The 27815-nt window shown below is 42.2% G+C and overlaps 1 protein-coding gene across 4 annotated transcripts in view; it reads left to right on the forward strand.

Moving 5' to 3' along the window:
• The window catches only part of Sipa1l2 (signal-induced proliferation-associated 1 like 2), a 97587-nt gene that overhangs the window by 34142 nt on the left and 35630 nt on the right, over positions 1-27815 (forward strand). For all 4 annotated transcript variants that reach the window (XM_013504729.1, XM_013504726.1, XM_013504727.1 and 1 more), the window contains exons 5-9: positions 52-226; positions 3870-3973; positions 12910-13067; positions 14827-15403; positions 18877-19151. In XM_013504729.1, coding sequence (XP_013360183.1) covers positions 52-226; positions 3870-3973; positions 12910-13067; positions 14827-15403; positions 18877-19151 — 1289 coding nt within the window. The remainder of the gene's footprint in view (positions 1-51; positions 227-3869; positions 3974-12909; positions 13068-14826; positions 15404-18876; positions 19152-27815) is intronic.

The following is a 27815-nucleotide window of genomic DNA, read 5'->3' on the forward strand; positions in this document are numbered from 1 at the left end:
TTAGCTTGTCTGTATGCTTTGCCAAGTAATTACATTTCCTCCCCTTTTCAGCTAAGCTTTCAGCACAAGATTGGGATCCTTTATTGCAAAGCAGGCCAGAGCACAGAGGAAGAAATGTACAACAATGAGACAGCAGGACCAGCTTTTGAAGAATTCCTTGATCTTCTGGGCCAGAGAGTACGGCTGAAAGGATTCAGTAAATACCGCGCCCAGCTGGACAATAAAAGTAAGCTTCACACATACAACTTTATGTCTCCAGAGGCAGGCATACCATATAAGTCTAAGCAGGTGCCCACATGCCCTCCTTATGCTGACCAGGAAGCAGCCAATGGCTTACATGAAAATAGGTGTAAATGTCCTCAGGTAAGCAAAGGAAGCACATTTTCTAAGAACTGTGTGCTTGTGTCTTGAGCTCAAGAGGGCCAGGCTTTTTCTTTTTTAACTTTGGCAGAGATTCCCTGGTGTTCCTAGAAAGTCTTTCAGTACCTTCCTCTTCTTAGCCTCCCCTGTTCTGGTGGCCCTTGTTTCAGTATACCCAGGACAAGCCCTATATTCATTCCTTAGAGGCCCAGTGATAACCTAGTGGTACATGTGTATTACTGAGCTCATTTTGTTTCTTTCTGAATTCACAATGATAACTAGGGGAGTGGAACAATAAATTGGAAGCTGACACATCCTCGTCACTGGGGACCTGAGTTAGGCCCCCTGAGTGGGGCATACATTAGCTCTCAGATGTCAGATTGATGGCCCAGTTCAAAACATGACCATATCTGGGCCATGCCTTCCTGGGCTATACGAGTTTTAACAGTATATCTACTCACGTAATTGTGTTCTTCTTCATACTCCTCATAAATTCTGTATCCTTTTGTGCTATCATTTAGTTGCTATTAGCACCTAAAATACCAAGGCTGCATAATTTTGAGAATTTGGGGGAAATTTTACTGTTTACCAAGCAGTTAATCCCTGTTCTTTCAGTGAAAATAGAACATCTGAGAGAACTGGTCACCTAAGAGGCAAAGTAGGAGGTTTCCATGTGGGAGCAGTGGGTGCTGCCCAGCTGGCACTGCAGTGGAGTGGTCTGCTGCCGTGAGGCCCCTGCCCATGGGCCATCACTGATACTCTGTCCTGGAGAGAGCGATGCCTATAGTCAGTCCTGTCTTCAGATCTGTTTTTGAAAGCTAATATTCACTCACAAGGCCAGGCAGTGGTGGTGACTCACTCGCTGAGTGCATCACATTGGATATTTATTGCTTGTGTCACAGACATGTAAAGACCATAGGGAAAGAACTCATGGGATCCAGGATCTGAATATTCACTTTCGGAAGGATCCATGAGACCTTTCCTGGCTTTATTTCTTTTTTTTTTTTTTTTTTTTTTTTTCACATTCCCTTTTGCTGCAAAGCACAATTCACTTGCCTGGGTTGCAGTGCTGCCTGGCAACCTCTTTCTGGAGAGCAGCTGAGGACTTCAGCTCCTGCTGCTGAGTATACCTCCTCTCTCCCCAGTATATTGTACTGAGAAGACATTGTAGGGACTTCTGGTCCATGGGGTCTAAAAAACTGTAGCATAGATAATCCAAGCACTGTCCTCTGTACAGGTCGACATCAGCTTCACTTTGTCATGACGGGGAACATGTCCTTGACACGTTCCACTCAAGGAGACAGGAGCCTAAGAAACCAGATTTGGATAGGTTAACTCTGATGAGCCATAGATCTTTAATTTTAGGGGCAAAGCATTCTGTGAGATACAAAGAAGTCTGGCATTTCTTTAAAGAGAGGAGCTTAGGAGTTAAGTATTTTTAAATAGTCAAATAGAAATTATGTCTTTCATGGATTTGACATGTGAAAGTCTTCCTTCTGAAATTCAGAATAGTTGGGTTCTAATTCTAATTTTAACTCTGCCCATGGGATGCGGGTCAAATGTAGGCCTCAGGTACCTCAAAAGAAAAGTTCAGGATATGGGTTGGAGTACCTGGGATCACCCTGCTAGCTCTAAAAAAGGCCTGTTTCTTTCTTGAGCACAAAGTGAGTAGAACAGGACTGAAGGACTTGGCCACTAAGATGCTGTCCTCAGCAGCAGAGTTCCTCCCAGGGCAACAGAATGATCAGACTGATTCCCAGCCCAATGTCTCTTTGTAAGTAGGAATATTTGCAGCAGCCCTTGGATGTTACCATGTTCATCGCCATATTGATATTTGGAATAAAAACCTTAACTTTCAGAATATTTACTTTTCAGAAAGTCATCTTTTAGTACTGCTCAGGATGGACAACTTAGGACCACAGCTTGAAAAGTGCCTCCAACACGTACACAGTGTATTTCTCTTGTTTCATTGCATTTTCCTAATGTGAAAGGTGTTTCTGGTCAGCGTTTCTCTTCCTGGACCCTGACCACTATGGTGTGAGACGTGGAGTGAGTCTCAAGTGTTCTACTGTTTTGTCACCAACTCTCTGTTTGGTGTCCCGTGAGCCAGGTGCTCATGGCTAGGCTGTGAAGTATTCATTGTCTCCTAAGACTGATTCAATCCCTTACCACATTTATTCCAAATTCCAAGTCAAGAGAATTAAAATAGAATGTTGTTTTCTAAAGAGTCTTATGAAAGTAAAAGATGTGTTTTTAATGAATACTCGAAAAGAAATTCCTTTATTTTGGGACTGACTGGTGTACTGCTTATTAGATGAATATCCTATCTGACCATCTTTGAGGTCATCTGTGCATATCTGTATGTAACCACTTCAGGTACTCTTGCTATTGTGAAATTGCTGCCCTGGAGTGCCTTCCCAGAGCACATGAAAACTGTGTAATATTTCCTCTACAGAATGTTCAACACTGTCAGAATCACAAATTTTACAAAGAAAGACACACAGCGGGGTTCAAAAGGAAAATAATAAAGGTGCATGAAGGTTAAATAAATCCTTTAAAATAAACATTAAAAATTTTAGACTAAAAACACCCCCACCTACTCAAAATGGCTACTCCAGAGATTTCTCCAGCACATAGTAGAATAAATTATGGTGTACACCATTGTTTTTTGCTGCTTTAAAAGGTGGAAAATAGGCCTCTGTGTAGACCAAGAATTGAGAAGGGCAATTCCAAATTCCTTGCATGTCTTAAATATCTGTGTGTCTTTTTGCTTCATTTATCCCATGCAAAGTGGTCTGAAACTTTACTCTAGATTTATTACTGAATTATTTTATAGTCACCGAGTTGATGTGTCTGAGATTCACCAAGGCAGCTTCATGATGGCACAGATAGATTTTGAATTTGCAAAGAGTCGGTTTGCTTTCAAAAGATAGACAGCTCAGTAGTCAGCAGGGCTGAGATGTCACTGCATGTAAGACATGTGTCAGTGCAGAAGATGCAGCGTGAAGCCATAGTCAGTCCTCTCCTTAATTTGCCGAGTGTATCGCCACTGCATTTTTCTGGTAAAAGAGGCAAAAAATTTACACCCTTCAGAAAGACATTTTAAAATAACATTTTTCATCCCTATTTCCATATTGAATCAGTTCTCTTCCATTTTCCTGCATACTGGAAGATCACAGGCCACAAAATGACTGAAAACCAGTAGCAAACACTCACAGGTTTTCTGTCCTCTGCTCGCCAATGTGCCAGGGGCAACAGTGGGTTTTGAGTCTACACCGAAGGTCAAGGATAAAACCAGGAAGAACTCACACATTCTAACCGTGTGGGGAGCAGAGAACCTTGGCCACAGCCTTGGGTAGAAGTGGGTAGAAGCTGAGTCTAGGGGAGCAGGAGGAGCCCCTAAAAACTGCAAGGTCACAGTGGGTGTGTATGTTTTGCAGCTAACTTGCCTTTTATAGAAATAACCTTCTAAGTGTTTCCTAACTTGCTTTTGTAATTTTTGTTTTTAGCTGATTCCACAGGAACTCATTCTCTTTACACCACATACAAAGACTATGAGCTCATGTTCCATGTGTCGACCCTGCTTCCCTACATGCCAAACAACAGGCAGCAGGTAGGTCTTCCCCACCCCACACTAGCCCAATGACTATGTGTTTTGTTGAATCAGATTAACAATCTTTCACTCTTATCGTTTGGACTTTCAAGAGGGTGTTACTGTACTTTTTTCCTTATTATAAAGCCTGGAAGCATTTCTGTGCTTACCCTTTTTGCTTGCTGGGCAAAATCGTAAGAGAAATCTGTGTCAACTGTGCTAATTACGAAAGCCTAACTGCATTGACCCAACTTAAATTTCTGCATGTGGATAATGAAGGACTTATTTATAGACAATACTATTTACAGTTGTCACTGGAGCCATTCTCAGCTACTCTTCCTTATTTGGTTTTCATTAAATGTATTAACCACAATATATTGACCTTTTTAGAGGAAAAAAGTCACTGTGCTTCCTACTTTGAATGCAGCCTCTCACTAAGAGTTAAGGACATTTGAAAACTTGAGTGATGCATAAACTGAAAGATAACTTACTAGTCCATGTTTGCAATACATAAGAATTACATTCAACATGGGGAGTTGGTGCATGTGTATAACATCCCAGTTCTTTCTTTTCCATTCCCTCTTTTTTTCCCAGAAAACCCCTTGAAATGAGCAAGTTGTTCTCTGAAAATTGTTAGAAATTGTGTGCTAGAAATATTTGCGGTGTCATGCAAAAGTTCTGTGAGCTTGAGAGCACTTTGAAGATTGTTTGGGATAGAAAATAATCTGATTAGGGGTGGCGTAAGGAAGATTGAGGGAGACAAAAAGACTCCACACTATCTTGTTTAGAATTTATGGGCTCTGCAGTGTTTAAGTAGCAGACTGAAAGATGAGAGTGGCCTGAGTTCCTGAAGATCACCAGCAGGTGGGCTTGCCACGTACAGGGATCTGATTTGGGGCATGCCTTAACTTGAGGGCTAGCTTGTCTTTGGGTAAAAGCAGGGTTAAGACCGAATTTGCTGAGGTCTCCTGATATTGCTTCCCTGCTCCTCATTTGCTCTAAGTATATCAGAGCACCGGGGGGACAGCAGAGGCTTTGCCTGATAGAAATTTGTCCAATGAATAAAAACTAATGGTTCCAGAGAATTTTCTCATTTCTTTTCTTAAAAACACTTGTGAAATTCTGTCATAAAAAGTTAGCATTTTTCCTAAAGAAGAAAGAGGCCTCCTGCCTCGTCTGTCACTAGTTGAAGGAAGCACTGTAGATCTTCTGGCTGGGATGACAGAGATCTCAGGCTGATTCCCCAAGCTCTTCTGAGAACAGTGGCACCTGTCTTACCATAACCACTAGCTGGGTTTTTTTTTGCCATTTTCTACCTAATGTTTACCTCAGTCCCTTGTCCTTCCTAAACTTTTTCTTTTTTTTCTAGTAAGCATGGTTCTTAACCATCTTCAGAAGATATATCTCTAGATTCCACATCTGTGTACTTTTTATGAGACAAAATTACAATCTGTAGATCATTTATATATTTGTGTATGTTTAAGCTTAAAGAATCTTTAGCACTTAAAAAATGTATTTGGAATAATGCTGAACAGATTCATTGGGTATTAAGGAGCTTGATTTAGACCAGACCAGCTGTCCAGTTGTATATTGTTCGGTAATTAAACTCTGGGAGCTGGTTCTCAGAAACAGATAGGGACTACTTAGGCCAAGAGAATGTGTCAGCCTGGTGATGGAAGTGCAGCCAGCACCTTCTGACCCTGGCCCTTAAGTACTCTAACCACAGAGCATCGAGTTCCCTAAGTACTGCAGTAAGTGGACTGGAGGCTGAACTGGCCCCAGATTTCTGCTTGTGGTAGTCCTCACTGTTCCCAGAACTGAAAACTGGCTTCTCTTCCCTCTTTCATTGTATAGTAGTTCTATGGGCTTTGGGGTTCTCTGTGCCTGATCTTGTTTCACTGAAACTGTTCTTGAAAAATTCTGTGCACAAAAACCTGAAAAGCCCAGAAGTGGAGATGGAAGCGGGTACAGGGGGAGAGGGTATTTCAGCTTCCCAAATGGGCTATCATGAGGAGAAATCCCTGCAAGTTGATGTTTGTAAATGGCTATAGCCTAATGCCTTGTTTAGTTAACCTCTTCTGTTTCTGAGAGTCCATGGCAGTGTAAGTTGAGCAGACAGACTAGAGGCCATTTGTGTTTCTCCTTGTGGAGTGGGAATGATCCTGTATGGATCCTCAGGAGAGCTATATACCAGACACACTGTGGGCAAGTCCACTCAAGAGAAAGAAGCTAGGAGAAGAGCATGAGACTAGTCTGCAGACTTGGTCTACACCTGGTCTGGTTTTCTTGCCTGTGGCCTGGCTGAGGCCTTTAGTCTCTGGAGGAGTTGGATAGTCAGAGGATGAGAATGTGGTCCAGAGGCCTTAGGAAGTACTGACACCACTGCAGTGAAAAGGGTTCTGGGATGGCCAGCTCAGAGGGAGGAGCACTGTGCCCAGAGATGCCACCCATGGATCTGCAGTGAGGAATGCCGAGGGTCTCCCTGGAAATGTCACAGTTCCATGTTCAGGGCCATCTTTGAGGCATCTTTCTTCAAGGTCAAGAAAAGCTTCAGCAGAATATAGCAGATACAAGGCAAGGACTGTGGAACCAGACTGGATTTGAGACCCAGCTCGGTGGCCTAGGGGAGGCTTCACTAAGCTTCTGTCTCCTTTTCCTCTGTTCACCAAGTGTCCATATCCACAACTATGCCCAGCACGCAGTGGGCCATCAGTCCTCGCTTGTTGAATGACTCACAGATAAGCAATGGATCGCTAAGTGATCCACATTCTCACCTATGTGTTTTCAGTCACACTTATTAACTCCCACAGTTCTCACGAAGAGCTACTGAACTTTGTCAGGACCACCTTTGTCTGTAGTCCTTCATGAGAACTGTGGGAGTTAGTGTGAATCACTTAGTGCTAGGCACAAAGTGTACTCGATCCATTCTAGCTGTTATTTTATAATCGATTACCTGTAGAGCACCAGTATTTTAGGTAATTTAATTTGTGTCTTATTTTCCTGTTTCTATTCCTAAGTATTTATTATGAAAGCTAAGGCTTGCATGGTTAAGAAAGTAGGGAACTAAATTTATGAGTAATTCCAGGAAATTCTTACCCTGAGATTTAATAAATCATTTTACAGATAGTGAGTTGTTACCAGGATGTTCTGGTAACAACTTTATAGTCTGCCACTTTATAGTCTTAGACATGTACTTGCCAAATTTATTATGGGTTGTACTGAGTGCCTGATTCTTTCCCCAGCCCCACCCATGCCCACACATTCATAGAAGGGCCCAAATATCCACAGTGATGAGCTGGGGTCATGGGTGCGGTTTGAGGCCACAGGACTTAGCACCTGTCACTGGTTGACATACAGACAAGGGGAGCCTCTACCCTTGGCCTCATTAATGCCACTGTGTTTTTGACTACTTAACTGGCCTAGACTTGTCCACATTGGTCTGATTTCTGGTGTTTGTTCTTGTAATAAGATGAGTGCTGATTCCAAGATGCGTTAAAAGTTTTGAGCACCCTTTCCCCAACTGTTGCGAAAGAGTTTAATCTGTGAGATGCCTCCGTCCTAGGAAGAAGCCCAGCCTATAGAGGGGACAGAAGGCCTGCTTTAGGAGCGTTGCCAGTCTGCACAGTCAGGCCCAGACTTGTCCCGTGGTCCGTCCACTTCTCTAGGCGATCTCCCCTTGTGTACCCTTCTGTAGATGGAATCATAGTTCAGCCATTAAGGGTTTTCATCCAGGAAAGACCTTCACAGGGCAGCTTTAAACTTGACTTTGGCAGAGACACCCTTTCTTCAGACTAAGCATAGAAAAAAGGGGAGGCGTCATGGTACCTGGCATACAGTAACCTTTTTTTTTTGATGTATGGGTAAAGGTCAAACTGCTCTGCTTGGAAAGGGCGTGGAGGACCTCAGGAGTGAGACCAGGTCCAGGTTCCTGAGATGCTGCTCCTGTGGACTTGATCCCACAGAGGCAACAGTAGCTTCTCAAGCCTGGGACTCTTTCTCTGTGTCAGTAAGACCAATTAGAAGCCCTGCCTTGAGGGATTTATATACTTCCCTGGGTCCTTGGATGATACTGCTAAGGAACTGTGCATAGTATGGCTTACTAAGTGCTTTTTGAATTTAAGCAGATCCTGCCATGTTTGGGTTCATTTGTGAAGAATATTGTGAAATATTTTGCCAAGGTAAAATATTTATTGGGCTTTCAGTGATGAGTTTTATTCCTAGACCCCAGGTAGGAAAGTGTATTTATACCAGATCATGAGGACTGCTCCTTTTAATTGGTATTGCTCAGAGTCAAGACACAGATACTATACTTACATCTCCATGTCTTCCTCTTCACTTTGCAAGCCATTGAAAATCTGCCTTCTTGGCTTATTTCTATTTTTCAATTTGTAAAATACTCAGCATTGGTTAGCCAGTTTGTACATTTCCATGGTACACTATTATGGCTATATAAAATGATAAATCAGTGATGAATCTTTGAAACAGTAATGAGTTTGATGTGATCTTGCTGATTTGAGATAAGAACCAGTAACTAACATTCATTCTCTTTGCAGAGAGTGGGTAAGCCTTTCCTTCCATAATTACAGATCTTTTCTATTTAGTGTTTTGTGTAGGCTGCTCCTTCTTTTCCTCATAAGTGCATTGTACATTTACTTTGTCCATGGAAATCTCTTAAGAATGAAGGCAGAATACTAACCACAGGTACATATTCTTAAGTATAGGGTACATGAGGGTATGTCTGTGTATGAGTGTGTGCATGCGTACACATGTACCCATGAGCATATGTAAGAGCACAAAGTTGAGATGACATCCCTAAAGGAGGAGAAGCTGCCCTCCATGTGACCAGGTATGACCAACTGCTCATCAGAAGGTCAGGTGGCTGTCTGTAGGGTTAGGGGTGGGTAATGAGGTGACAGAACAGAAAGGAGCATCCCTGCTCCTGTTGATGGGCTTGGATCTGAACCCACGAATCAGTATGGAGAATTTGTAGTTGCTTTTTGTGGGCTGTACATCTCCTTCCTCCTGAGGCTATCCTCAGATACCCGCCTTCCCTGGCCCCAGATAGCTTCTTCTCTGTCACTCCCAAAAGTTGCTTTTCATGCACTGTATAGCCTGCCCTTCCCTAGAGTGAGTTGCAAAACCAGTTCCCTCCTTGCTATGATTAAAACAAGAAAAGAATTTATACAGAGGGTAGTAGACCTAAGCTACTCCAACATAATGCCATTTTTGATCTAAGTGTAATGGCTTCAGAGTTGTCTATTTTCACTTGCTTGTGATTGTTGTGCTGAGTTTACACTGGTCTTAGGAGCCCTGAGGTTTGTGTGAGGAACTGAGTCTCAGCCTCAAGGTTGCTATTTCTGTAGTGTGCATGCCTCTGCCACAGATCTGGGTGAAGACGCAGCTTCCCTTTCTTTGTCACAACAAGAACTCATTCTTGTTTCACAGTTTGAGTTGAGTGTTGTAGATTTGGTAGAACTGTCTGTAAATCTATCAAATACAATTTTATTAACTCACTGTTGCAGTTGAAGACACTACATTGGTTCTGTTTGCAACACACAGAAAGTATTATCTGCTTCACATATCTAGGAAAAAGTGAGCCCAAGAAAACACCATTCATTCAGTCTCCAAAATCAATAGCACCGCACGTTCTGCTGGGCTGTGTCTGTTCGTGGCTGGCCGGTCGTCTCCTTTGGCCTTCAGACCGATTCTATAGGATCTCACTGACCAGTGAGAGAGACATGGAAACTAATTACCAAAGAAAATATTTACAAAGTTCATGAAATTACCTGTTTCCTTTTTGGAAAACTCTTAAAAACAACAATAACAAAAGAATATTTGTTAACTTTTAAGATGTTTTATTTCTTTAGTCTCTAAGCAAACTTGAGAATCTTGCTAACAAGGCTCATTTTCATTATTTTATAGTTCTTCAAAAAACTTAGGAATTTACTCTTTGTATCTCCCTATTGCTTTATGTTTTTCCCCACAATGTAGTGCATTGTATGACCATTGTGAAAGTTACTGGACTTTTAAAAGCACTTTTTCTTTTTTACTCATTTTACAAAGCAAAATATGCTGAGAAAGCAAGCAAAGCATTATGGCCTGTAGTCATGGTAACTGACCTTAAGATGAAGTACAAAGCCCATTCTGCCAGAGGAAGGGAAATCAAGTAGGAGCAGCTGACCAGTTGACTGTTGCAGTGATCACACCCCCAGGGCCCTGGCTTGTGGGTTCCCTGTACCCGCTGTTAAGTTAGAGGGGAGGCCTGCTGGGCCCCAGCAGAGGAGCACTGTCTACCTTGATGGCTAGCGAAGAGCCCCTGCTGAGCCTCTGCCTTCCTAAGCTCCATCCATCTTCCACTAGTCACTGTGAGAAGTCCTTTGTCGGGAGGACACTGAAGGGCTGGCCACTTGGGCTGCTTGTGTGCATGCTCCACACAAATGGTGAACACAGTAGGCATATTCTTAGTGTGACTGCTCATTGGTTCCTGGTTTTCCTTTTGCTGGTACAGCGCATATGAATCATGGATTTCAGTTACTGAAAAAAGACAGAAGAACGTCTTTGCCAGCTACAGTTTTCAGTAATCTCTTTACATTCATTTCACCAGGTACATTTTAAACATCTAGCAAGGTTTTTTTAAAACCACATTTTTAAATGAGGTAGTTCATTGGATTGGTATTGTTACATATATTAATATGTTTTAAAACTTCACTTAGACACTACAGGGACTTTTATATGTTCATAACTTTAACCATGGGGATTTAAGTAGGTGTTGTCCAGGATATGAATCAGCGATTTCACTGGCCTATAGAAAGCTCAGAAGGAAGGAACATTTTATTCTCACTGTCCAAGGCCTTTTATCATGCAAAATCACAAGTCAGGAGCCTGACAATGAAATCCTTTTTGTATCTAGATTTAAAAGGTTTTAAAATGAACTTGATGCTCTTTACAGTGAAATATGCTCTGTGGTGCCAAGTAAATTTAAAAGCCTGCTCATTGTCTTTGTTGTTGCTAATAAACAGATTTACTGCCTGAGATAGTTCCCTTCCTGCAGTGACATCACCAGCTCCTATGAGTGTGACTGTCTGTTAAAACTGAAGGTCAGTTTTAACTTAAGTCTTCCAGAACACGAATCCCCTTCCTTCACCTGTGGGAGCTTACAGAGCTCCTGCCTGTGAGTGGATGGACAGGAGGGAGGTACTCACAGTTTTGAGGTGCAGTGCCACATCCTGTAAACGGGAACTTGTCTCATCCTTTCGTTCATTCACAAAGGTACATTGAGTGCAGCTCTGTGGTGAGTGTGCAGTTGGGAGCCAAGAAACCAACATCAAGGGCTGGGCGTGGTGGTGCACACCTGTAATCCCAGCACTCAGTAGGCTGAGGCAGGAGGATTAGTGGTGTTTGAGGCCAGCCTGGGCTACAAAGTGAGTTCCAGGCCAGCCTGAACTGCATAGTGAAATCCTATCTCAGAAAGACCAAAAAAGCCCCCCAAAGTAAAAATAAAAGCAACATCAGTATGACACAACATCCCTGCACTTGGAGGCTATGGCCTGATGCAGAAGTAGTGAGCTACCTGTCAGAATAGCAAAGGACAACTAGGATAATAGAAATGGGTCTGGGCATGGTGTGGAGCAGGACACGGTCTTGATGAGTAAGTTTCTTCAGTTAAAGTGTATCCCTGCCAACACCTGAGTTGTTGACAGTGAGCTTGCGGGGGGAGTTGACAGAAGTAATATCAAAGATAGACGTGTTTATGATTGTTTACAGCAATATTCACAATAACCATGGTACAGAATCAACCTAGGTGTTTTTAGCAGATAAATGGATAAAGAAAATATGGAATAAATATACAGTAGAGTATTACTCCCTCATAAAGGAGAGTGAAATTCTGTCATTTGCAACAAAATGGATGGAACTAGAGCACATAGGTTAAGCCAAACAGAGGAAGACAAATATCACACACTTTCTTTTATGATTTTGACTTCAAAAACTTGATCTGAAAGAAGAATAGTAATTACTAGATTTTGAGAAGGGTGAGTTGGGGGAAGGAGGAGAGGTACAAAAAGAGATTGGATTTTTTGTTTTATGTGTTGTACTGAAGATCGAACCCTACATCCCCAGTAGTTTTGTTTTGTTGACAGTGCCTTATAAATTGGCTCAGGCTGGGCTCAGACTTGCAGTCCTCCAGCCTCAGTCTCCCAGAGTGCTGGGATTATAGGGGTATGCCACTACACTCTGTGAGAGGTTGAATTTGAGATGTGCATGGTGTATGCATGTATGGAAATATCACTGAACCCCATTAATATGTAACAGTCAGTACATGTTGTTAAAAACATAAAGCTTTCCTAAGATGTGATTGCTGTGGGGTCCTTTATCTGCTGTCTGACTTACAGTTTATATGGCTGCAAACCATTGTCTTCTGACCATTAACCTTATTGAACCCTGTATTTCTGGATTGCATTAGAAGGCCAGGTTTCAGTTAATTAGTTTGAGTGTCTTGTCCACCCAGTTGACAGTTCCTGTTCTTGCCACAGACATGTGTGTCACTACGGGAGTGTGGTGCTATACGACAGGCAGGACCTTTGGCAGAGCTGAACCCTCCCAGCTGTGCTTCCTCCTTTAATGAAAAGCTACAACTATTAAATTTCTTACGGTGTTTTACTTTAGGGATGAAGAAGAAGGAACTCTTTAAAGATGAAAGGGAAGAAGAATACACATTAAATTTTAAAGTGAAAGAGATAAACTTGGATATTTAGGGTTTTCTTCCCAGAGGTCTTCTGGATACAGCCCATTTTGCCGTTTTAAAGAATTTTCACCCACGTTGAGCAGCACCAGCTCCTGGAGAGTAGCTCTGCTTTCCTAGATCCCCCCTCACACACGAGATAGGTGGGTTGTATATAGTCCATGTCTTTTGTGTGGAAGAAATTTGTCACTGATGTGTGCTTACCTCCCCAACACAGCTCCTGAGGAAGAGGCACATCGGAAATGATATCGTCACTGTAGTCTTCCAGGAGCCCGGGGCACTCCCATTTACCCCAAGGAGCATCCGTTCACACTTCCAGCACGTCTTTGTCATCGTGCGGGTACACAACCCTTGCACAGAGAACGTCTGCTACAGGTGAGTCCTGCCTGCTGGCCTCCTCCCACCCAGCTGATCCTCCAGGAGGCCCTTGTCTTCCAAGTATCTTTCTCACCCTGCAATGCTCTAATTAATCCCCCACCTAGTTGCTTAGAAATGCCTGGCAATTGGGAGGGATAAATTATCCCTTTCCTCTAGAAAAACCCCAGGAAAAGCAAACCTTGCCCAGCCAGTACCCCAGCATTTTCTGTCTGCCCAGAACTGGTCAAGGTGACCCTTAATATCTTCCTCCTCTTGGAGAAGCCAGTACAGTGGTAATAATGCATTCATGCTCATCAGTGGTCCTGGGAATACTCCCTGCTAAGGCCTGCTGAGACCAAGGTGGACACTTGCTTCTGATGTCACAGGCCTCATGTGCACCTTGGCATCCTAAGCCATTCTTGCTCTTAGTCTTTACCCAATTTCAGCTCTGCTTCAGCAAGAACTACTGAGCATGCATACCACATGGCTGTTGGCAAGAGCCCACCTTAGATCCAAGGCTGGATCCAAATTTATTGCTTGCTATGGGCTTTATGGGAGGTTTTTTTTTTGTTTTGTTCTGCCTTTAGTTTCTTGTCCTAAAATTGAAGATTATAGTACCTACTTCAGAATATGGTTTTGAAGCTGGGTGTGGTGGCACACATCTGTAACCTCAGCACTCCGGGAGGCTGAGGCAAGAGGATCACAAGTTCATGCCCAGTGTGGACAACAGAGTGACTTAGCAAGACCTTGTCACAAAGTAAAACATAAAAAAGAGCATAGACCCTGAGTTCAGTCTTCAGTACCAACCAACAAAAAAGTTGCTTTCCTATAGCCTCATCTTAAAGCAGTCACTGCCAATCCAGCTGTCTATGGGCCCAGGCAGCAACCACAAGGGTCTTTGTGGGGACCCTGGTGTGTGAGGACTACAGAACATACCTTGCATGCTGAGAGATCAACCCAAGTGTCATGTGGTGTGGGTTTCCACCCATCTGAAACTGGGAGTGTCCCCTCCCAGGCTAGGTGTCCATACAGTGAGTCCCTGGCCCCATGATGGTCCCTCTGCAGTAGGCCTGGGGTCACCCGGGCAGCTGAGGTGCATAGTCTCCTTCACAGTGATTCTTGCATACCTCTTTGCACTTAGAACACTGACCTAAGTGCTCAGGACTACTGCAAGAGAAAGATATTTGGAAAAGTACAGTGTTTATGCCAGTGATGGCTAACCTTTTAGAGCTTTCAATGACGACAAACAGCCTGCCATGGCACACATGTTACCCCCACTGATCTATGCTATACAGACAGTATGCTTAAAATAGATAATATGGTACTTATATTTAGTATTATTTTATTAGCTGCTATTTCTAGACCAACACAAGTATTTTTACTTGATTTCTACCTTTATGCTTATATAAGGTGACCCATTAGCACAAAAAAAGTATCTTAAAATCTGTTTACTTTTATTTAAATTTTCTGGTTTTTATGAAATTACTGGGGGAGGAATTTTTTGAAACCATTATAGATTTTATGTACTTTGCATTCTTTTTCCTGTATAGAAGATAGCATATGCAAATCTTCAGAGATGGAGTCACTGGATTTTAAGAATTATGGTTGCTAACTTAACATTTAGTAATGCGACTGAAATGGAAGTGCCGATAGATTCCCTTCAGTTTTTGGAAATGCCTCATCAGTAGTGTTCAAGATCAGGAAAGAGGAACCTAAATATAGATGGGCTCTGTCCAAGAGCCATGGCCCATCTCATCTTGTCTTTTCTCTTCCCCAGTGTTGGAGTTTCCAGGTCAAAGGATGTGCCACCATTTGGTCCCCCAATTCCCAAAGGTGTAACTTTTCCAAAGTCAGCAGTGTTTCGGGACTTCCTATTAGCCAAAGTAATCAATGCAGAAAATGCAGCCCACAAATCAGAAAAATTTCGAGCAATGGCCACTCGAACAAGGCAAGAGTACTTGAAAGACCTGGCAGAGAATTTCGTCACAACTGCCACCGTGGACACCTCTGCGAAATTCAGCTTCATCACCCTGGGTGCAAAGAAAAAGGAAAGAGTGAAGCCCAGGAAGGATGCCCATCTGTTCAGCATTGGGGCCATCATGTGGCATGTGGTGGCACGGGACTTCGGCCAGTCTGCTGACATCGAGTGTCTTCTTGGGATTTCCAATGAATTCATAATGTTGATTGAAAAGGAGTCCAAGAATGTTGTATTTAACTGTTCTTGCAGAGATGTTATTGGGTGGACATCTGGATTAATGAGTATCAAAATATTTTACGAAAGGGGAGAATGTATCCTTCTGTCTTCGGTGGATAATTGTGCTGAAGACATACGGGAAATTGTGCAACGACTGGTAGTAAGTACGCATTTTGTGATTTTAATCCCAGATGCCTAGCAAGTTCCACCAAGGAAATCCTAACAGGATTCTAGCACATAAAGAATGAATTACTATGTCTCTTGGATACAGAGGTTAATTTTAAATGCTGAGTTCTTTGGAGTTTTGCTGTATACAAAAACGATGGAGAAGCACCCACCATAAAGTGATTGGAAAAGTTAAGTAAACTTTCAAATGGAAGCACTAGGACCTGCGTTGATAGTAATCGAAGGAAAACTGTATGGATTTTTGTTTATGGTGACTGACATGGTACACCTTCCCAGTGGGTAATTAACGGGCACAGAATGACTGCCTGAGTCCTATTTACACCTTCAGCTGTTTGCAGTAATACAGCAAGTATTTTTTCTTAAATATCTTGATTAGATTAAATATTTTCTTAATCTTCCTTCAAGTTTCTTACAGAGGTTTTAAAGAATTAGCCATTGAGTTTGGATGAAAAACAAGAAATTAGTCTTAAAAAGAGATTTCTTTAGATCCCTAAGTTATATCCATGGTTTGTAGCATTCTATTTCTGCTCCCAATTTTAACAAAGAGTCAGGTTTTAGCTTGAGTACATGTAATAGAGTAATATGAACAAATCAAACGATTTCTGATTTTGATTGTCTTGTTTGTGTAATGTGAGAAAAAAGACATGCTTTGACTATAGAACATCTCATGTGTAAATCTTCTCCTGAAGAGATTGTATTATTTTTTTAATCAGAAAAAATTCTAGTTAACTTTGAATCATGAAAAAAAGAAGAAAGTTATTCATTTCTTGTCCCCTCTCCTCCCACAAAATATAATTTTTATTGAATTTATTAAAGACTTCATGTAAGAGAGAAAAATCAGATCCATGTCTGTTAGCCCTGGAGAAATAGCTTGATCTCTGCAAACACAGTTGATAGTAACAGGCCTCAGCAGGTTTAGGCAGGTACATGTGCAGGACCAGCTGTGAGTGTGGGGACAATTCGGAAGGATGTGATTAACTCATATGTTTAGGGAATTGATTCTTGAGTTACACTTGTGAGTCTCAAGCTATGCTGCCTTTTGCAAATTGCAAATACCCCTTTTTTGCATGGCCACTGAGTCATCATAAGCTCTGCACAGGGGGCTGGGGATTTAGCTCAGCAGCAAAGCGCCTGCCTGGTAAGCGCAAGGTCGTGAGTTCAGTTCCTGGTACCAGAGAAAAACCAAGGGGGAAAAAAAAAAAAAATAAGCTATGCACAAATATAAAGTTACCAGCCTCCAAAATGTACCTTCCAAAAATGTTTACACCTGGGTTCTTCCTCATTTGCTACTTCATGGACTCCATTCTGCTGTTCTGCTAGAAAGGTGACTAAGTTGCCTAATATCAGGAATATGTTTTAGAGACATGTTCAGTGTCTGGGATGATTTGTATTGTGAGATACTAGAAACAGACTAACCCACAGGCCACTGAAGAGGGTCAAGTATCGGGGTAGAATGGTGGTTACCAGGGAGTAAAAGGGTTATATGCCACCATAGCAGGGGTGCTAGGGATGACGTCATCCTGCTTTTCCCTGTCTGGCTGGTGATCACAGTGTCCCTTCTGTGGTGATGAAGATGGCATATTGTGTGTGTCATATAGGTGAAGATACAGATAGGTAATGAAAGCTTAACATCTAGAGTGGTATACCACCTTGTGAGTCACATAGAACTGTCTCAGAATAACCCATGCCGGGTCACAAAGCTTTGCTGTTGTCAAATTGAGATTGTGACTAGCTTTTGAACAAGGAGCCCTGCATTGGACCCATGAATTATGCAGCCATTCCTGGGTACCTAAAAGGCGGCCACTGTTTCCGGTGGTAATTGAGTCTGTGTCAGTGAGGACTCCAGATACATGGAGAGCACAGTTCTTTCAGACTTTGAGGTTGTTAAGAGGCAAGGAACAGAGGAATAAAGAAATAACAAAAACCAAAGCAGGGGAGGTGGCCAGTGGGTTGTGGAAATCAGTGGAAGAGACAGAGCCTGTAGGACTCTAGAAAAGGCTGGTTGGTTGCTCTTGAGTTTAATATATGAATGTTAAATTTCAGTTGACATTTTATTTAGGTGTATTTTGGTGAAGTTGCTTAATACATAGTTGAAGAAGTAGTGAAGGAAAAATGTGTCAACTTGTACATACACAAAAGTGCTTCTTCAAGTTTTAAAGGAGTTCATTTCATGACTTTGAAAACTTCAGTCTTTTGAAACTTCACCCCTGATAAACACTGGCAAATCCCTTTTTGCTGATTCATGAACATCATGCTTGTCTGGCTGAAGCTGATGGGTTTCCATGGAAACATACAGTGCTGATACACAGGACTAGCCCCAGTCCCACAGCTGTACTTGTAGTCAGAGGTCTCATTAAATAGGTATCTGTGTATTCAGAGTGTGTTTCATGGAAATGAACATTTATTAAACTGAAACTTCGTACATTGCCTCTGGGCTTTGGGGGATAGGATATGATACCTCCCAACTTGAAATTTCCCACAAAAAAGTGATGTCATAGTCATCAAATGATGTTTAATGAGCCTGTGTTTTCCTTTCATTGCATGGTAAGTTACGCTCAGTAAGCACTTTTGTGGGTTGCAGGAACTAATTACTGGTGCTTAGTGTGCCGAGTGGGCTGAAACCACCTCCTTCCTTTCATGTCCCTTTTTGTGGGACTGGGTAGATTCCCACTCTGGAAGGGACATGCACTGGAACTGCCACTGCCTGGGTTTTCCAGGGAGAAAGAGATGACCCACAGGCACAGATGGCCCCTCCGCTGCCCACAGGAGTACCATTCCACACACGTCCCTGTTAACAGATGGCCCAGGAGCCTGGCTCGGGAGCCCCTGTTGATCTGAAGGGTCCTCATCACCAAGCATGCACAGATGGTCACTTTAGAAGAGAGACCCCGGAGGGAGAGATCAAGATATCTCTGACTACTGCTGTGCCCCTTCATCAGCTGACAGGCTTCCTCTCAGCATGAGCTCAGAAGTGCTGTAGGCCACATATTTTTGAGTTGAATGAAGTTTTCTGATAGGTTTTAGTACTTTGTGATTGAGACATGTCACGGTTTTGGAAGTCTTCACATTTTTCCATTGCTGTACTGCATCTAGAACAATGGACTATTTATGCCTATAGGCCAAGTCCAGTGACTTAAGAAGCGAACAGAGGGCATTGTCAGAGTCCACATTGCATGTAAGCTCTAGGCCATTAAAGCTGCATCAAGAGTCAGTATTTCCCTGAAAAAGGAAACAGGAACTGTACTGATGCTTTTGTACTTTCTTTGTGCCTATTACCAGGGTTACTTATGGAGAACTCTGGATTTTAGCATCCTTATCTTATGGCCTGCACAATGTGTAGGAAGGGCAGAGCCATGTAATACTCTCTGAGGTAGGAGAACTAAGGAACAAAGACACCTGCACGTGCTAAAATAGGCCCAGCATCTCTGACCATCTCCCTCCCCCCAGATAGTGACGAGAGGCTGCGAGACTGTGGAGATGACACTGAGGAGGAATGGCCTGGGCCAGCTTGGCTTCCATGTGAACTTTGAAGGCATTGTCGCCGATGTGGAGCCTTTTGGCTTTGCCTGGAAGGCTGGTCTCCGTCAAGGCAGTCGACTAGTGGAAATCTGCAAAGTGGCTGTGGCCACACTAACCCATGAGCAGATGATCGACCTGCTCCGGACTTCTGTGACTGTGAAGGTGGTTATCATCCAGCCCCACGATGATGGCTCTCCCCGGAGGTAAGTCCTCAGGCCTGGGCAGTGCTCACCCTACCTGTTCTGCAGGATTCTCAGAAAATGTGGTTGGGGTGGTTGGGGTGAAAATGTGGGACTGTGTGTTAGAATGTTAGAGCCATGCAAAGAGGGCTTCAGAAAGGTAGGTGTATGACAAATGACAAGTTGTAACTCTCTAAGCAATTTGAGAGGACTCAGTGACTTCAAGAAGTTGACCTAAGAGCCCAAGGGGGGAGGGGCCTGACTGATGTCCTTGATATCAGTGATACGCAGTCTGGAAGAAATGGTCATTATCTAGTATGGCCTTTAGTTGGTGGCATCTGCACAGCCAGGCTGCCTCCTGTCATGTGAAGTCACTGGTGACTAGCTGGACTCTTAAAGGTCAGAGCTGTGTGTCCAAGGGAAAGCAGGACACTGAGTGTCCTCTCTGGCCACCCACCATTCTACATATGATGCTTCAGAGGCCTTGAGCTGGCTCAGCCATCATTGTCACCTATCGGGAGAAACAGTAAAATGTGGCTGTGCCGGGGAGCTCAGAGTGTAGGTGGAGAGAGGAAATGAGGGATGTGGTAGGAAAACAGTTCTGTTATTAACCAAAAATAATCATACTCAACGTTAAGAATCATGGAGAGGTGTCAAAAGTGAAAGGAAGCTGGATACATCATGCCACTCTGTAGGCCAGCTAGAATCTACACCGCGGGCTAGTGTCTGGCGGTGGTGGCCCATCTCCGGTGGTTCCTGCAGGCAGCTCCAGGTCTCTGGCGTGGGAGAAAGGGAGGAGGCCTGGCATCCACAAAGGAGGACTTCAGAACTGCTTCAGAAAGTACCAGAAATAATGGAATAAGTGTGTTAGAACAGTGGGGGGGGTGTGTTTTGAGGAGGATTAATTGCGATGTGTCTTTTACTACAATAATGTTTTTTATTTAAACATTCATTGTATTTTGTGATCATATCTTATAGTATGGAATTGAACAAAAATCTTACATGTTCTTTGGGTTAAAAAATAATATTTCTTGCCTGTTTTTTTTAGATTTGTTGTTACTAAGAAATTTTTTAAGCTTTCAAGAGATCTAGGTCATGGCAATGGTATAATTATGATTTTTGGTATTTAGAACATATAATTTAGAAGAATGTAATTTCTTAAGAAATACTGAATTGTTTTTCAGCTAAAACAAGTAAACAAAAACTACAGTTTAAAAGTTCTAGCTATTATCTTTTTACCCAAGAACAAGGTTTTGTTTTGTTGTTGTTGTTGTTGGGTTTTTTTTAAGAGAACTACTTACCTCAGCTTGTCTTCCCACAATTAATTCTTTGTTTTAAATGCAAATTCTCATATTGAAAATAACCAAGATATTTATTTAGGGATTTTCCTTTTTTTGGTAAAAATGTCATGCCTGTCATTCCCTTAGTATAAGAGGTTTCTTCCTTTTGATGAATCTGAAACAACTGTCTTCTGTACTTTACTCTTACACAGAAAGATTTGAATTAGCTGTTTGCTTGGTGGAAACACTCCAAGAACGGCACGCCTGTGACCCACATTTCTGCAAGTCAGATAGGTTTTCAGCCTAGCGTATATCATTTAAAACTCTTTCAATTCACCTTTCCAATTCTCTGTGAATCTGAATTTGCAGATTTTTAAAGCCATATTTTTTGTCAGTTTGGAGTTCATTTTCTGCCTGTGACTGTGAGGGGCCCTGGTGACTGCACCTGCAATAGTTACAGTGTCCCCAGCAGGCCTGCCCTGTGTGCTGTGCTGTGGTGTATGGATAAAGGGCAGTTTGTGGTGTCCTCCTGTTCTCTCTCTGCATGGTTAGAGCTCTAAAAAAGGGGGATGTTTTTTAAAAAGTACTCATTTATAAAATTAAGAAACATTTTTTTAAAGGAAACATCCTTTAGTTCCATTATCTATGTAACAACAACAACAAAAAATAAAACCAAAAAATGAACAAACACAACAAAAAAAAAAACCCAAAGATATGCCTCAGGCTGTAACTACACATTTGATTTATGATGTGGAAAATTACATTTACCAATTGGCCCTTAGTGTTTGTCAGGGGAATAATTTATTGAAATGGCCATGTTTGTGTGTGCACATGTGCAGTTTTTTTCTGTTACAGCTATCCTTAATGTAAGTGCCATGAAAACTACAAAAATGGCCAGATTAATTAGCTAAAAGGCAGTTTAATCGTTATAAACATCGTGGGAAATGTTTCAGTTCATTTTTGCCATTTTACCAGCTCCATATTGACCTTCCAGGGTGTCAGTGAGGAGATAATTTGACCCAGAGCCCAGCTGCCCCATGAGAGGCCTGTCATTTAATAGCTGGCTTCTGGCCTTTCACAGGTCAGAGGTGTCTGCTTATGACTCGGAAGCTGCTGCATTAAATGAAGTCTTTCCTGGGGCAAGTGTTTGAGTCAAAAGCCACCTATATTTTGAAGTCCTTCTCTCCAGCCCAGGGTGAGGATAGTGCAGCTGTCCCCGCTTGAAAGGAAGGCAGAGCCATTTTTAGCTTTTCTGGTGCGGAGTTCCAGAGGGCACCAAGCAGGGAGGACCCTTGGGAATGCTTATTAAGGAATCTCTTGCTGGAAGTTAGATCCCGCAATAAATTCATGCGCATTGGGAGTGAATGGCTAGGAGTAATGTGGGAATAGCCCTCTTCAGGTGGAAATGAGGTTCTGAAGGAAGCAACCAGGAGGCTTCCCAGCCACCAGCTATCGGAGGCAGACAGAGGAAGATCTGCCATGGCCCAAGATGCTTCATTAAGGTCGTTCTTTTTTTTGCAAGGAATGGTTCACAGTCACTCGTGTAGAAAAGCCTCTGTCCTCAGAGGTGACTAGTGTTCTGTCCTTGTCATTTTAAGGGCAACACACCATTAAAAGGCTGATATATAAAGGAAGTAACACCTCATCAGAGTTATGCATGAGTTGTTACACCATGTGAGTGAGTTTAGTAAATATGTCCAATAAAAATGGAAATGAGACTCCTTGCTGTGGTGTATCTGTTTTGTGTGATTTTCCATACTTTGTTGACATGTTATTCAAGACATATTTTTCTATATAGTGCAAGGCAGTGAAAATTTTCTTTATACTGTCATGAGTCTAAATTATTATTCACTCATAACTCTATAAAATTAGAATTTTAAGTTCTTGTGTTCTTTTTTGATGCTTAGTGCCTGCTGTAAAGAGTAGGAAGGAAAAGCAGAGTAGAACTGGGAAGGAAAACACACTTTTGTCTGTTTAGCACTTTGTATTACATGTGTGTGCACATGTGTCTGTGACATAGTGGTGAGTTGAAAACTGCACTTGAGATCTTTTAGATTACAGTTCCAGTTTATTTGTATAGATAATAAATGTTTCATTATAGCTAGTGTTGTCTCATGGAGCCTCCAGTAATGAATTTTAATGGAAGTGTGAAAACAACACACAACCGGAGGCTCTAAAGGTAACTGCCCTCTACTCACTGTTCTGCGTTCTCTGCCCAGTTCCTCCAGAATGATACTCTGATCATGGTCTCCCTCCCTAAACTGAGAACGTGGGGTTGCAGAACCTAAGGTGGATTGCATTTGGTTCCCTTATTCATTTGTTCACTAACTAGTTTGTTTCAGAAACTGTGCTGACCGCTGGGCCTGAGAACAGGACAGACATAATCTTTGCTTTCAGGGCCTCTTTTGATTCTTACCTGGTATTCTAAAATACAGTACTGTACCTTCTATTCACATCCTGACTTTTAAAAACTGATCTTCTCAAACAAAAGAAATGACTTACTACTTACTAATAAGGATCTCAAACTAGTGCAGAAAGCTCCAGCACCCTATCCAGGTAATCAGTTGTACCTTAACGCTGTATTGTTTTGTACTGTGAATGTTTTACTGTCCCCATAGGTGGCAGGAGTGAAGAGGCTGAGTGGAAGCCAGACATTCCATTAGGTGAACAGCATCTTGTGTTGGCAGGGCTGCAACAGGTTTTGCTAATGGATAGCTGCCAGGTGCTCCCCTCTTGACCTGATTCATCAAAAGTCAGATGTTAAATAGCTATGGGAGATCTTCTCTGAATAAATTTGAAATACTGTACACAGTATGATAAAAAAAACCAAGATTTAAAAGTTATTATAGTAAAAGACCGTTGCCATTAATCCCCTCAGAATACCCCCCTCATTTTGAACACACTTTTCCCATCCTTTTTGCCACTTTTTGTAGCTGTTCCCAAAGTCCTATTTCATATCTTTCATTGCACTTCATGGCTCCCCTGATGTCCTGAATCAATCCAAAATATTTACCTTTCCTGGCCATTTTCACTTTAGGCAAGAGTCAGAAAATTTGTACAGTGCCAGCTCCAGTGAATAAGGTTGATGAGGATACACCATAATGTTTTTGACAGCAGTTGTTAGAAACTTAAACTGTAAAGTGCTTCAGAAAGTGGTAAGAATAGCGGGATCAGTGAGTTTTGAAGCAGGAGAGTATTGGGAGGGTAATTAATGGCACTGTTCAAGCATTCATTGTATTTTTTTATCACATTGCCTATAATGCAGTAAAATGTTACTCTTGCTCTCCAGCTTTCTAAGAAAAGAAAAAGCGATTGATTTCATCAAGAACTTTCTAAGCCTGTCCAGCACTATGCTAGGTCCTGACATACATGGTCTGCCTCTGTGCTTTCTTAGATGAGAGGGAGGGAGCTGATGAGCAATTGGGGTCCAGATGGTCTCCTGTCCCTTCGCAGTGACACTTGCCTTATGAATTCAAGACCTTTTCCCAGAAGGCTCAGTTCAGTGGGTTTGTGATCTAGATGTGTCCTTTGCTACCTGTGGTCTAGGTGTCTCCCATTTCTGTGTGAAACAGGAGATGTGTTGAAGTGCATTAATATTTTACCTAGTGCTATCGTAGGTCTGAACACAGGCCTCACCTTTGCTGTGAGTTATACTGTGTGGCTCTCTTCTTCTCTGAGGCTTTTGATTTTCTTTTTTTTTTTAATGTACCAGAAGGAGTTTGTGATGAAAGTGAATGAGCACCACTTACCCTGTCACCTTGTTGGATGATTCGGGAAGACTCTTTTAGCTATTAGAAGGCTATTAGCATAATAGACATTACAATGATTAAAATATCTGTGATTGCTTTCATCCCTGGGGCTATAAAAGGGTTCTTTTACAAAGTGCATAATATAAAAGCAGGTAATTTACTCGAGGGGATCTTCTTTGTTTCCAAAGATTCTTTTAGTAACTCATAGGAAAATGATACAATGTGGGCTACATAAACTGCTCTTTGATGGCTTTCTAAAAAACAAGAAATGGCCATTGTTCTGGAAAGAGCACTGAACTGGAGTCAGAGGACTCGCTGCATCTCCTTGCCTGCCCTCTGACCCCTCTTCTGAACAGTGGAGATTTCCTTTGTCCGGTACAACTGTTCCGGAGAACCAGCTGTTGTGGGTGGAAACTGAGGTGCGAATAGGGTGGTGGGTTGGGATTGAGGAGGACCTGGCAGCCTGCATGAGACTCCCTGTTGGATGATCAAGTTCCATTCAGTGTTCTCTGATGCAGCCACAGGAAGTGAAGCCAGCTGGCAATTTCTGGGACAGTAAATCCAAGGTATGTCTTGTGATTAAATGCAGCCCAGGCTTACCTGGTTCAGCTAATTTGTCCACTTGGCTTTTTTTTTTTTTTTTTATTGGTAAGAATGTACATTCTTCCTTTGAACTGTCTCAGTTCTCTAGGTTTTTAATTTTGTTTTGCTACTCATCCTTCCCCCAGGACTTTTTTTTCTTTCTTATTTTTTTTCAGTAGTATAATACAAAGTTATGTGTCCTACTTTTATGTAAGATAAAAAGAATAAAATAATAGGATAATGATACATGGTTCTATAGGCAAATGTAGATGAAGATGATTTTGCAGCTCTATTAAGGTTGAACTTTTAAAGTTCCAAAACTCTGTAAATATCTGTTATCTAGAACTTCCATGGAAGTTTAAACTTTTGCGTTTAATATTGAGTTCCTCTTTTTTGTGGAAGCAAAACTTAATGTCTACTTGTAATGAACTTTTTTCTCATGAAATTTACACTTCCAGATTTTGTGTATTCTGGTTCGTTTAATCTTGACTTCCCCTCAGCTGCTGCTTTCTGTGTTCAGGAGCAGGGTCTGAAGTGGTTGTCGCATCTCTAAGCAGCCTCTTGGCAGGTCTGGGTTCCCAGCCCGAGCGCAGGCTGTCTTTTCGGTGGAGAACAGTTTAACTGGTACTGAGTGTTCCTGTCTGATGGGAACATATACAGAAAGCTGTATGACCTATCTGGGCACCAGTGGGCAGGTTGTGGAGGTAGGAATTATTCTTCAAACTCCAATCTACAGCCTAGCCCACAGTGACTCTGTTTTCAATTGTCAGATTATAAGTGGTGAATAGAGGCTCTTCCAGGACGAAAGAGGTGCTGTTGGAAAGGAGTGGCCTGTGGATAGCATCCTATTAGCTTCTTGGGTGTCTTCAACTGCAGTGCTTGGCAGTGAGTATGGGTGTTCAGTAACTAGGAGTGAGAGCAGACACTCCCCGAAGCCAGGAGGTAGTCAGTTATCAACGAAGTGTTCCTGTGGGAACTAGGAAGAAAGCCCAGGAACTATATGTGGACCAGTTCATGGGTGTACTGGGTGGAGGATGAAACCATTTGAGGAAGCCCACTGTGGTGAGCTCAGAAGGACATGTAATGTGTTTTTCAGAATGAGTAATAGAACAGAAGATGCTCTCAGGCTCCAGCTCTCTGAACCCTTATCAGCTTATAGCTTTGTAGCGTTATCTTTTTGACTAGCACATCATGTGTGACCTTCATGGTCTACAAAACCTGGAAGGCTTGCCTTTCAGAAAATACAAGCAAGGGAGATTAAACTCGGAAAACTTACTGGCTATACAAGAAATGCTTATATTTGTTTTTCACCCTAAAGCTAAGTTTCTATTGATTCCTACCTAGCAGGATAATTAGAAGCCTAAGTCGATGATGAGTGCATTTGTATAGCAAAGAGGAAATCAGTATGCTCACATGCAAGTGACCCCACCACCTCCTCTAATGTTTTCTAGTGTCTTCTTTGGCAAGCAAACTGAAAAACCGCACCTAAAGTTAACAGGGCAGTTCCTTCCCCTGGACTAGATTTGTATGTCAAAAGGAAGCTACACCTGTATATCAGTGAGATCTGAATTTTTATACTGCTGTAGGAAAACAAGAGGCCTCAGGTATTTTCTTGAAAAATGTTTCAGTTACCCACAAGATTAGCAGCTCAGTTTTCTCAGAAATGTATTTTTGTGTGAGGACTTTTTTAATCTGTTTGGGTCTCCACTGGCCTGTACCTGCTGGCCAGAGATACTTGCTGTAGGGCCCTCTCTGGCAGCCCAGGTTGGCCACTTCAGAGGAGCTAGGGTGTTTTCTGTGGAGCCCTGGGCAAGAACCACCCAGGGAGAGAGGGTAAGTGCAAGGGCAGATGCAAGTCTGCCTCTGGTGCTGCATCAAGAGGACCTCTGCAGGCTCATTTATAATTCTTTACATCTCTGCCCATTTCCTGAAGATTGGCTGATATTCCTTGAAGGAATTTTTCATGCATATGGAGCAAAACTACATTTGACTAGATCTGGAACTTATATTGCAGTCAGTGGTATTTGACTTCTTAGAGAAATAAAGCAAATATAGTTCATGAGACTAGTGCTATGAAAGTGTCATGTTTTAACAAAATTAATGTTGATTTTAAGGTACAATACAGCCATTCTTTGAGAGCAGTCACTTTTTACTAGGGCAAAAGAATGCCAGTTTTTAATATTTAAAAGAGGAAACAAAGTAATTTCATTGTGAGCTGTTCTTCAGTCTAATGCATGCACAGGTTTTGCCATCACTCTCACAAATATTAGTCATGATTATGCATTTATATAATGTTTTCCTTGTAAGATTCAAGTTAAATTATAGTGCCTTATTAAATGCAGTCTGTGGGCATGAATCAAGCAGACCACACTGCTCAGCCATCTGCCTTTCCCTTTCCTTCTTCTTTTTTTTTTTGGTTTTTCTCTGGTACGGGGAACCGAACTCACGACCTTGCGCTTGCCAGGCAGGCGCTTTTTGCCGCTGAGCTAAATCCCCAGCCCCTCCCTTTCCTTCTTACTCTGAAGAAACAGTCAAATGAACTTGAAGCCCAGACAAGCACAGGCAATGCTGGTTGCCTCCTGGTCCATAGGATTTGAGGTTCACATTGCTGTCATCCAGGCTGTAACTCCCAAGACCTTGACTTTGGTGGTAGTCGGGTTCTCCAACTTGTACTCAGGCAATGGTAGCATTCATTGACACCTGTCTTGGTTACTTTTGTTGCTGAGACAAAATACCAGATTCCCAAAATTAAGGAGGAAAAGGTTTATTTAGCTCACGGTTTGTGAAAGTTTCAATCCTAATCAGCTGACTCCAAGGCAGGGGGGCATGGCACAGGGGCAACACTTTAAGATAGCGAAAGCAGCAAGAGCAAAAGTCGGGGGAGCAAGCCTCTTTTCTTCCCATATATTGTTTGCTGGCTATCCACCCACAACCACACAATCTCCTGTGTTATTTTTGGAGAGTTCCTCAGTTTACCTTCCAGTTGTCCTGATAGATTTTTTTACTTTCAAAGTTAGCTGTCATTTTTTTCTTTTGGGAGGTATTTTGATTTATATTCTCGCATTATTTTTTAAAAA

Source organism: Chinchilla lanigera, unplaced genomic scaffold (assembly GCF_000276665.1).
Source record: "Chinchilla lanigera isolate Chin_1 unplaced genomic scaffold, ChiLan1.0 scaffold00091, whole genome shotgun sequence".
Classification (NCBI taxonomy): Eukaryota; Metazoa; Chordata; class Mammalia; order Rodentia; family Chinchillidae; genus Chinchilla; species Chinchilla lanigera.